The sequence below is a fragment of the Bombus affinis genome, chromosome 7 (genome assembly GCF_024516045.1).
Source record: "Bombus affinis isolate iyBomAffi1 chromosome 7, iyBomAffi1.2, whole genome shotgun sequence".
Lineage (NCBI taxonomy): Eukaryota > Metazoa > Arthropoda > Insecta > Hymenoptera > Apidae > Bombus > Bombus affinis.
The window spans coordinates 4,432,859-4,445,780 of NC_066350.1; the positions used below are offsets into that span (position 1 = coordinate 4,432,859).

Sequence of the window (12,922 nt, forward strand, 5' to 3'; positions counted from 1 at the left end):
GTCATAGATTCAATGTATACATTCAATGTATAGACTAACTTATGATACGCATAAATCCTATTATATTTATATTACAATGAATTAGATTCTATGACTCCAGAAACTCCTGAAACTGTTTCAATTCTAACAAAGTATTAATTATCAAGTTTTTAACAATTTCGGGCTACTGTGGCCACTCGTACGAACATAACTTCTTTAAATGATATAAACGCCTCTTATTCGCGTTGAAATTCTATTGGCTGTCATGGGTTGAAATATATTTTCACATAATCAAATTATCGAGTGTTACATGTTTCGGAATAGAATTTTTGAACATTTTCAACAAGAGCAATCTGCGAAACGTCGGTACGAATCGTATATTTGTACGAAATGAAATCATTCCTATCAATATTAAACGTTTTTACGATACTCGGACACGAACAAAGAGTTATCGATACGGTGTAAAAAAAATTTGTTTTTTCACGAATCACCGCGAAGATAAGTTAATACTTCGCACGGATTTTTCAGCACTCTGCATTCACAGAAACAAACCCAATAACATCCGCGTCCGAGGTAAATTAGAAATCTATCAACGGCCAAAATGGCACGTGGAAACGTTTGAATTCTTCGAATGTGTACTGTCATCGCGTGTTAACTGTGCGTTGCTTTCGCAAGGATAATAAGATGCAAATTATTCCAAACAATAATTCCGTGTATTATCGTCGAAATGACGCTAATATCGTTCGTACGTATAATATCCAATGTTCATTGCGATATTTCGCGTTTATTTGCTCGTTCTAATCGCAGCCGTATTGTATTGTAACTTCTGACGTTTAATAACGCATCGTCGCATCGCGTCGCGTTGCGTCACGTTTGTGTCGCGTTGCCTCGTGGCAACCAATAATTCAATGGGAGAAGAGCTATGGAAAATTACCTTCGTTTCGTTATAACAAAATGTGCACGAACGTTAAAAGACAAATATCTAAAGAAAATTTTGAAAAGTGTAAGATTCTCTCTTTCGCCGACGTTCGCGAGAAGAAGAAACGATCTTATAATGGCAAAAAGTTTACGAACGGTCTAGCGCTACAGAAGAAACGCGCATAACGAGATAATCCTTTTGCGAGGCAGCGTGATGGTGAAAGAAACGTAGTTACAGAGTAAATTGCAAGGTGAAATTTGAAGCCAGTGGGGGAATTCGCGTCGTGAAGTTGTAATTGCGCGATATTGTTCCTTCAAATTAAAAAGATTCGGATGCGAAAGGTAAACAAATTTAATCTTTGCCGCTGTCTTCTCCCTTTCCCCCTTTTGCGGTGTTCTCTATAGATTCGTTTCTCTCGATGGATATCTTCCTGCAAAGTTTTATTAATATTTCTACTGTACTAATAATAACAGAGTTATGCGTTAAAACGAAGTAGGACGGTAGTCGAGCCGAGTTTCACATGAACATCGTCGTTATTTATTGGTTGATTTTTTTTATTAGAAATCAGATTGAAAAAGGCCACTTTACTGGAGAAAATTTCTGTCAAAGAAATTTCCCTGGGGTACTAACCAAGGTATGTAACTTGGACCAGAGTTAACTACATGAAACACTTCATATACTGTGCGCTCGACTTCGATTAATAGTTAGGTGGTACATTGAATCGAATTGATCGAATTGGCGTTAACTAATACGATTGTGCTCATAGTATAGAATTCGAGGCAGCTGGTAAGTTGGTTTCTCCAACTTAATCGAATTCCCTTCTTAAAACGTTGTTACGCGGTATACGTTGCGAACAATTCTACAAAAGTGCATTGCCTTTCGATTCTTTCCGCGTTCCCTAAAAACTAGATCGATGTTAATAGATTAAACTTTCCTTGATAATATAATAAACAACGTGTACGAAAGAACCGAGGGTAATTAAGAAATGTTCAAAGTCGAACACATAGTCGTATTTTTGAAAGCTTGCAAAAGCTTGAAAACAAGTCACTGTTTTTTGTATATTCCATACCAACGAACTAACGAACAAACAATAAAACTGTACGAAACAAGCTCTTTACGCTTCATTAGGAAGTTGGAAATGCTGCATGAAATATTCATTTCTCCGGGCCAGCATCCTAATTTCTTGATATGCAAAACAGAGCGACTTCGTTAAAAGAAAACGGGGGAAAAAAAAGAAACGAAAGGGAAGGAGGACAGGAACCGCGGCTAAACATTGTACGCGCGTTTCTGCACCTCGCCGAAAAATAAGGTCGTTTTCTAAACAGGAAATACGATTCCTTGGAATTGCGTGACTCACCCTCTATCTTCATTTTTCTATTCCTGGCGGTTTACTTCCGATCGTGGCGTAAGCATGGAACGACTATGAAAATCTGTAAAACGTAATAAGAACGCTGATCCGTAACGTTCATCGCGAACGTTTCTGTAATTACAAGGAAAAAAGGTGTTTGGAGCGGCTAGTGGAAGTTAATGAAGCGATCAAGACGTTAAGTCGTCGTAGAAGTTGGCGCACATGCAACGCTGTTAACTACCGCGAAATACGATTGTTGACCACCGAACGAAAAGGTGCGAGTTTCTCACGCGATTTCTAACGTTGATATTTGCGATTCGTGTTTCAGGATGGAGCGTACGCGCAGGAAAGCGATATGGATGGACTGGGACTGTGCCCTTACGATCCACGGCACAACAGCACTGCGGTGTTCGTCGGTGAGTTAGAATCAAATATATCTTCTTATTTATTTGCAGCGAAATATCGCGTAAAAATGTCTGCTCGAATGAAATGCGATAAATGGCTGCGGAAAATCCTTGTCGTGTTGTTATCTAGCAATGGAATTTATTTTACGGATCTGCCTACGTAATGTGCCTTCTACGTATGTATGTTCTTTCGAGCTTATTCGAGAATTTCAAGGGTTTTGCAAAGCGTAAGAAGAATTTTGACAAAACGTCTATAAGTTTACCGGGAACGATTCATGGAAAATTGTGGTAGAGGCAAGCGAACGACGAGAAACGAAGGTTAGCATCGAAAATGAATATGGAAATCAGCAGTTGTCCGAGAAGGGAACGGTTGAACTATTTTAGGGTTGCCGTGCGACGATACGATCGTTTTGCGTAACAATTTCGCTGGGTTTCGCGATCACGGAGAACGATAAGAAAATACCTTTTTATGCATAAAAGGGGGGCACGTTTTAAAGGAGTTTGTTCTTCTGGGAATTTCAGGAGCTTACGGCAAAGTAGGTAACTTTCTTTCCGTTGAATCGCGTTTCGTACGAGAAGGCATACATCCCTTTTCTAAACGTCTAGCGAATTAAAAAGATTATCGTATCGCCGATATTAGAACTATGCTTTTCTAGGCTCAGTTTAGTATGTCGCCTACTCTATGAAAATTTCAATGAAAAATTTCTCTATACCTGTACGTTGATCCCATCGTTTGCTCCAAACCAAACCAAACCAAAACCAAATGCCTAGTATCGTAACAAAGATTAGAGTTAACGAGAGATAAAAAGTAACAAACTTTTAATTTTATCGGTGTGGATAAATGTTCGTCAAACGCTTAGCTTCCCTTCGAACTGTCTGTTTCGCAAACGGTTAAAGAAATCGACGGTTCTTTAGCCAAGGATTTCAGATGGCGACAGAGTCCTTCGAGCCTGAAGCGTGTTCTTTGAGAAGAATGTTTCGATGTTTCGCCAGCATCGTACTTATTGTTAGTTTCATCAGGACTCTGAGAATTCGCCGATACTGTATAATGTATAAGATCTCTTGGATCCCTAACGAAGTTAGCTACGATACTGGCGAAACTTGGAAACAGTGTTCCAAAAGGGTATAGGGTTTACACCCGTAAACCTCTAACAGTTTTAACTACAAGAACCCTAAGGATCTCGTTTAAAGAAAATTCGATTCTACCATCGAATAACTATATTCTGTTGAATTGTGTTAGTTGCAGTTCGCTCGCTGTATAAATAAGTATCTTTCTCGCGATACTTACTCTATGACCTGAGAGACGATCGAGCGTCTACGACATTTCGAAATTCCATGGTTATTACGGTTTTTATTGCAATTATTTTACTGCGAACAAGAGAAACTATGGGAAACTGTACACGGTGACGTACAAAGTAATTTTGTTCTCGAAAATATGTTTCAGAAAAATCGTTTGCTTTTAGAAAAATCACTCAACGTGACGCGTTACGAAACCAACAAAACGTTTTTGCCTCGTAGTGCATAGGCAAAAGTTGCTACAAAACTTTCTGATTACCAATTGCATATTTAACGAAACACGTAGTCGCAGATTTGAGAAGCGGACGGTCGCATGGCTTTGACGACAGAAGCAAAGAGCAACGGTTGCTCTCTCTCTCTCTCTCTCTTTCTCTTTCGAATGACCCGATCGCTCTACATGTGCATACATACGTATAAATACGCGGATGGAGCACAGTGACCGAGTCACGAATCACTTCTGGCTTTTGACACGTGTACGCGTGCAACCCGCTGTTGCCACGCGGTATATGCAACAACACGCTGCCTCTTCGCGAGTTTGATAAACACGCTGGACTCGTCATCTCTGCCGTCACCCCGAATTTCCCTGAAACAGCGTACGATCGTTTACGAAATGGTCTACAACGCTCTGCTATACGGATTTTTCGCGTGATTATGAGCGTCGGGTCTTATCGGCAGATATAGCGTCATGGTTAAAGTATGGTATGGAGATCATGGTTAAAAGCGAGTTTCACTGGAGCACAGACATATCGAGTATAAAAATGAAATGTTTAATAACTCTTATTAGCTTTAATGATCTTGAAGTTGGTGAAAGAGAAATGTATTTTGCTTATAACGCACCAAAGGACGGAAATAAAAATTACGTTAAACGAGTAGGTGTGCGATAGAAATAATCGGTGATTTTACGTAAGCAGTGTTTTATTGGAAAAGAGGATTGCTCATTGCTTCATTACCGCAGAAACGATGCATCTGATTCGAGAATGTGTTCATGCCATGACGTAGGTGGTATAACGCGTGTAAAACGTAATTTATTATTAAATCGTTTAGAGAGAATTCTTCTGCGTCGATTGGAATGTTTTTCTAACAGTGATTATTTTATTAACCTTGTTACAAGGAAGTCCTATCGTTTATTTCGAAATTCAGGGAATTGATTTTTTGTTGACGTGCAAATTTTGCCGATATCTTTTTCGAGAAGCAGAAACAATGGATGTTTGAACAAAATATATATTACTTGATAAAGTAGTAATTCTACAGAAATGTACTTTAACTTCTGCTTAAATCTCGTCATGAGCTTCCCAACAGCTCGATAGTTTTCCCAATACGGTGGAAGTTGTTAATATTAATACGATTCTTATCTTTCGTTTAAGCTGGATATTCTCTGTAGCGAAGTTGGCATAAAAAAATTGTTCGTTAATATCTAAACGCCAAGAATTCTTGTTCTCCAGCGAATCTTCAACGTTACGTAATCGATTGAATTAATCTGATAATGATTTTAATCAATTTTAACAAATAATTTTAATAAAAAAAACTCGCATATAGCGATTGGCATTTTGAGTGACAATTAAGTTAAGAGAAATAAAAAGACGCGGAATTTTTGACAAAGTTATTCGAACAACACAGAAATGCATAATACGCGTATGTGACGCTTGGACGTAATCGACAGCCGTCCATCACGCGCTACCACCGTTTTGTTTAACAAGTTGCGTAGCCCACGTTCGGCTAATTTATGCTAAACGAACTGTTCTTATCGCTGTGAATAAATAACGCGTCTCGACGCTGCCTACATTTTGCGAATCTACAACGATTCGTTCTGGTCGGAGCGCGATCGCGACTGTAACTGAGTTTTCAGAGCGTAACAAATACCGCGATTATCCCTTTTTTCTTGCTGTTCGCTTATTATTCCCGATATTTCTCTAAATCGCGTAGTTACTTTTTCTGTTTGATATATCATACACACAGGAAAAAGAGAAATTTTTATGTTAAATAGAGAATATATCGCATAAAAATACAGCGCGTTATTTTCGTAATTTTATTCACAGCCGAAGATATCTCTCCTTTAAACGAAGATAAATCTGTAGAGGACTTGTGTGGAGGATGTTTGATCGTGAGATTTATTAGACGAGATTGCTCATTGTTGAAACCGTCAAATATATTTAAAACAGTTAAATAAATTAGTATACAGACAATATTTGCTGAGATGATTTGAATTGTTCTCTAGCTCGCGTGCCGCTACAAATCTTAACAGCCTGATTCTTCGGTTTCGTTATCAAACGATATTTCATGGCACAGGCTGTGCGTAATTCGCTTATAAAATTACGTTAGGTTGTCCGAAAAGTTTCTTTCGTTTAATAAGGTGATAATAGATAAGCAACAATTTCTGTTTTATATTATTTCATTGAATTAGGTGTGATCCAGTTCGTTCTATTTCTATTATTACGTTCGTGCATAATTCAATAAATTAATGTAAAACAAAAAACATTGTGCGTCTATTATTTCTTTATAAAATAAAAGAAACTTTTCGGACAACCTAATAATATCTTCCCCAAATCTTGTGAATAGAAAGTTATATAAAAAATACGAAATTGATAGTAATAATTATAATTAATAAATAATCATATATATAAATATATCTATAAGTAACAACAAATATTAGTAATAATCGAACAAATTCGGTTTAAAAACCACGTAGTCTTGCTTGGAAGTTATTATAGTAGATATTATAATAGAAGATACTACGGTAGAAGCGATTGCGTTATTTACGCGTGCAGTCTTTCCTATCGTTAATAAGGCAAACGTGTATGCGAATGTGTCGGCCATATCGAACATGTGGCGTCAATGAGCTTCAACAAAGGAGAAATATGCGGAAGTACAGTGTGGTTACATCGTTCGTGGCATATCGATATCTTGCGTGAAAGTCATGTCACGAACGAACACGTATGAAGAAATCGCTGACTGTGAGGCTTTTATGAAGAAACATAGGAAAATGGTGAAAAAGATGAGCCGAATTCATTAGATTTATCAAGTTACGTTCGCTGGACGTAAGTTTCTTTTTAACCGTAACAACGTTTCTTTAAAACGCGGCTGCAAAATCTACTTTATCTTTGCTGTCTTATGCTCTACTATGCTTTGTAGTTCGTACGCGGTAAGTCCTGCTTGTAGACATACGAAGACAGTCACGAACGCAGCTTCAGAGTTTCCATTTTCTTTGCTGAAATATATCTTACTTTATGCCTGTAAAATTAACCTACGCGATTACCTCGATTCCACCACCCGCCATTATTTCAATCACAAGGAAAGAGCCTCGATTTTTTAACACTAGAATTACCGACATTTGAGACGTAGCTATCTCTAACAAAACCATTCAAAATGATTTTCAAAAATATGTAATAGTAGAATATTTTTATATTTATTGATTTATTATTATCTTACAAAAGGAGCTCCATGTTGTGAGATCATAAAAACTATATAATAACAACTATAATAATAACAATAAGTACAATAATGGAGAATATTTAGTACCAAAATCTTTGATAACAAGAGTATTAAAATGAATTTCCATTGGTAAATATAAGAAGTATAATATAATAATATAATAATAAGCGTAATGGAATAAATGAAATACAAATATAACTTGAATTATTAGGTGCAAAAGTTATTATTTGTCATATTTCTTATAAACGTGAATGTTCTTCTGCGTGCATTTTCCGCATACATATTTTTTGCAAAGATTGCAAATGATGGTGGTCTTATTATTATTACAGTACCCTATCTGATACCATTTGCGTGAATAAGGTGAGTTCTTTGACGTACTTCGGATCTCAGATGCTCTTTGTTCTATCCGTGATTTTTCATTGTCAGCGGCAAGTTCATCTGCTAATTGAAACATAAAATCTTTTCTGGATATCTGCTCACCTGTGGTTTCCTTGTATAAAATCCAGGAATCTACGTCAGCTAAATCTAAAATATTAAAGCAATGTTCTTGCCATGTATTTAGTGTTCTTACCTCACAGGAATACAAAATGCCGATCAATTAATCGTTTCCTTGATCATCTGTGTCAATTATCACGTTTTGTACGAAGCCAGCAGCAGTCTTAGTACGTTTGAACGAGCATGTACATGCAACATAGTGATTGAGGATTATTTACAAGGTTGTTGTCTCTCAGGAAGAATCGAACACGAAAGGAAATATGAATCGTTGCGACGTGTATCGCTATTAGTATTACCATCCGAAAATGATAAGAATTATACCAACTTCGATAATTTGATGGATAATATTATTTTGTTACTTGCGTACACTAAATACTTGCAATTTGTTAGCGTCTGTAAAAATGTTGTGAATATTCCGGTGGACGAAAAGATCGTGTCATGTTGTACACTATGGTAAGAGCTACGAGAATACATGTGATCGTGAGTTACGAACGATATGAAAAAGACGAAGAAAATTAGAAGGGAAATGAAAAAGCAATTTGTATGATAGGCATTAACCAAAAACGAACGTTTGTGGTAAATAAACCAGGTAGCACGCACGTACGTGTAGAGTATGCATACTTTCGATAGTATCGTTAATGCAAAATATGCAGAAACATTATGTATCTTGTATCCGATACAACGAAAATATTGGGTTGGCAATTAAGTGATTGCGGATTTTGTCATTAGATTGTAATGACAAAATCCCCAATACAAATGATATAACAATCGATATCGCGTAGTCGAATGTATATCGCGTTCAATGAATTAGACTTTTAACGAACGAAATCTATATGATATGATACGACCTTTAGTTTTCTAGAAAATTGCCCACGATTTTAATATTTTCACGCCATATACGAGGAGGAGTTTGAAGGAAAAGTCTTCCAAGTCACAAAATCTTTAATTTGAAAATTTTTTGGATGAGATTAAACCCGGTACAAAAATATATCTAACATCTACAATGTATACACATATTTAAGGTCAAAAATTTATAACGAAATCCTCTATTTTAATACAGATGGCACGTAGATATAATTTCCTGGATCTACGAGAATTTTAGACAAAAATTACTCTCGTACTACCTTGCGTCGGATTCTTAGGATAAATACGTTGTTCGAATCTCGGCTGTTTGCCTATAGCATAAATACATAGATGAAATTTCACAAGCGGAATCGAAGATTCTCGTAGATGCGAACCTGGTACGTTTAATGAAAATTAGACTATTTTTTCAGCTCATTCGAATCGCGTACAAACGGCGAACGCGAGCAGAAAATTTAAATATTATTCCAAATGTAAGTGAAGTTTTCACGGTAACGAAGTTATTCACGGCCAACAATTACGAGTTTTCGCGTGGAAAATTCCGAAAAGCCTAGAAAGCGTCGCTTTAAACCGGAGGACCGCGAACTTCCGCCGAGAGACGCGATAATATTTTGTAAAGCGCTCGAGTCTACTAGACTAAAAGTTTTTCCACTGCCTTTTTTTTTTACCTGTTTCAATCTAATTTTAAGATTAAGGTATTCTTAACCGCGCGCTCTTTCGTTCGTACGCGATAGGTAAACGACGAGCCATCGTATAACCAAATCTGTAAAATACAACTTCACAGTAACTACAAATACGAAGGAAAAGATATCTAAGGTTCCTGGACGCGGATAATGGCCTAATGCTAGTTTTCGTTTCGATAGTTCTGTATCGTGTATATCTTGTTTACAAGTAATACATCTTAATTTTTGCATTTAACCAACGCGATAGGCGGAGGCTGGTGCACATAAAACTAGCTTGCGTGACTGAATCGCATGTTAGGCGACCTACTCCAGAAAAAGAAAAGATACGGAGCCCAGTGTAATTCAGCCACAATGTACGACAAAGAAATATGCAGAAGCGTGACGCGGTTGTATCATCGTCGCACGATATGTAGTTCGTCACGCGGGATACCCGCGAATTTTTCCATCCTCTTCACAGGCCAACGTCTTCTGATATTATTAAATTACCCTTCGAAAATTTCCCTGCTAAATGCCCTGTGCTCTGTTTTCCTACGGTCGTTTTAAACATCGTTCTCATATCAATGAGAAAATCGAAAATAGGAAGGAAAATGCAAATTCTACGAAACTGTGTGGAATTACCTTCATTTTTGTCCTCATGTTCCATTTACGGTTTCCTACATACACGTGTACGTGCAAACACGTTATTAAACAATTTGAATATGTATATGGTAACTCGCATAATCACATATATTTCTAGGAAACCTCAACTATCTTAAAATAATGTTTCGTCCGAGATACGAGATGGTAGTGGAATTTAGACGATAGGAGAAAAATCTTGAGATACGTGTACGTTTAGCAAAACGAACGCTATTGTACAATATTATTTAACATTTAATAAATTTTGAAGATTTTTCTAATGATTCGTGGTAGAAGCTAGTAGCTATCGCATCGAACGAAGCTACTTTTCATATTTGTGATTTATTATGTTAATTAATTAACGTTGTCGTTCTCCTATATTATTTTTATGTACTTTGGTTAATTACACTGTGATGAATATTCCAGTTAATAACATGTTAACATGAATTTTATTATAATATTTTTAGAGGAATACTGTATATTTATTACTACATTTTCATATACGGTGATAGAGCGAACTGATTTATGAATATACGATGTACGATGATGGATTTGCTCTCAAAAAATCTGTACTATTACACAGGAAAAGACGTATAGTTTCACTTAGAGAGATACAGGTAATCTTGATTGGCTGGAAGAAAAATTACTTTTAAAAAAGATTATCGCTAAACCTCATTCGGCGCCGTACGGAACTGCCAACTTTCGCCTATAATGTTTTCTTGTATTTTTAGCAACAAAGAAGATAATTAGATGTCCTGATTTTGATGGATCGCTCTTTATATAGGATTGTTGGAAAATATGATAAACCGAAGCTATTTCCAAGGTATACATTGTAAATGCAGACTTTCTCTACAAGGTGAGATGTAACTTTCGTTAGAAATAGTCGCCAGACTCGAGTACAGAGAGTGTAACTTATGGATTATGCAGAGTCAGATAATTTATCCATCCGTGTCAACGTAATTTAGATATTTCATTTTTTAAACTTGCTACCAAGCACGGCGATATCATTTTTAATCGTAAGCTATCGCTTCGGTTCATTTCATAAAACAACGATATAACGACGTTTATTAAACTTCGTCCAAGATTCTACCAACGTATCCTAATTTCTTCCGCGAAGCTTATCCCGAAAATAGACGTTCAATTAACTCGACTATCGAGCGATTTCTTTTTTCCAACTCTTATCTAACCGACGTATTTTTAATCCGTTTTTCGAATGAAAATCACCAACATCGTAGACTATACATTATTTTCAATGAAGAACACGGTATTTAGAACGCGAGTTGAGAGACCGTCCGAACATGACGCGTTCAACGTAATCTTGATATGACGTAAATTTCAAACGTTCTAGAAACGGTAAATAGCAGATAAATTCGAAAATTACAGTCGGAAAAACTCGGCGACCACAAAGTGACGCTAATTTCAGCACAAACCGCGAGAGAAGTCATCCTACGCGTCCTAAAACTCTGTTTGACCGTGTAACCAAACGAACGTTCACCGTCAGCGTTTCGATATGCCTGTCACCAGGTTTTCTTATTTCATTGTGTTATATGAAAGAAGAGAAATGGACACGCTTGCGCCGTCTCTATTTCCTGGTTTAGTTTCGTACGACGAGCCAAGAATGGAACAGAGTACGTATTTTCTGCGTAAATTGTCATTATTCGATTTATTTTCCCAAAATGAAAGAGGTGATTTAGATTAAAGCGATATAAACAAACTGGTATTTTGATCAAAAGGACATATACGTCCAGCGATGGTTTTTCGCCTGTTAATAAATGGAATAAACGAACGCAAACAATAGACTGCAGTTATCGGTGATTTAATCGATGCACGTTGCTAACTATAGTCGTTCGAAGCTACGAAATTGCCAAAAAAAAAAAAAAAAGAAGAAGAAGAAGAGGACATAATCGTCGAATTATAAATGAACATGGAACGACTAACCGGATAGCGCGTTCTATCTTCGATTAAAAGTCATTCTGAAACATTAGGGTACAAGTGTACACGTGTGAAATAAACGATGAAATATGCCATTTCGCGAAATAAGCAAATATATCGACAACTTATGCGCGATATTTGTAATAATTCCTGTATCGGTGCGTAATATCTCTTTATCTTGTAAATAATAATCAGCACCGTGTTTTGACGTAAGCGTACAATTTCGTCGAGCAACGTTTCATTAGAAATTCGCGATTACCCTCGCTATTCGAGCGTCAAGGGTGGAAAGTAGGAGGCCGAAAACTCAAACAGTAGCGGCCATAGTTGTTAAAAGTTCGGCAGAATCCCTCGTTTATAATCCCTTTAATATATATTAAAACGAAGAGAAAGAAAAGGGGATGGCGAAATGGACGACGCTGCTCGTGCCGTGTTTCGCGCTATTTAAATTTGAAATCATTCGTTTCCCCGAAACCTGAACTCGATGAATCAAAAACGTCCATTACATCAATAGGCGAATAGTATCAATGAATAGCCAGATTTTTTGAACGTTGTCCAATTATAATTGAATTGGAATTGTATAAATGTTAAATTGTAATACAACGTTAGAAAATTAAATCTACCTTCGTTATAGACGTCTTCGAGATATATACGCTATTATTAGGTCGTTCGAAAAGTGTCTTCCTTTTACAGACACGTTTTTTACAACGATTCATCTTTATACAAACATGGAACTTAATCTGTCGAACGTTGTAATCTTTATCTTGAGAGAACAAAATGGATGCGTAATTTGATAAAATAATATAAAACAGAAAATGTGCATCCATTATTTCCTTATGAAACGAAAGAAACTTTTCGGACGACCTCATATATACCAATTTATGAAATTTCTTGTCTGGACAAATTGTAAAGATTTTAGGATATAAAAAAAGATATTTGTACGGAATATTTACGTATAAATACG

At 36.6% G+C, this 12,922-nt stretch overlaps 1 protein-coding gene across 2 annotated transcripts in view; it reads left to right on the forward strand.

The window, feature by feature from the left end:
- Positions 1-12,922, forward strand: part of LOC126918522 (semaphorin-1A-like) — a 373,869-nt gene that overhangs the window by 305,013 nt on the left and 55,934 nt on the right. For both annotated transcript variants that reach the window (XM_050726525.1, XM_050726526.1), the window contains exon 6: positions 2,575-2,662. In XM_050726525.1, the coding sequence (XP_050582482.1) occupies positions 2,575-2,662 (88 nt within the window). The remainder of the gene's footprint in view (positions 1-2,574; positions 2,663-12,922) is intronic.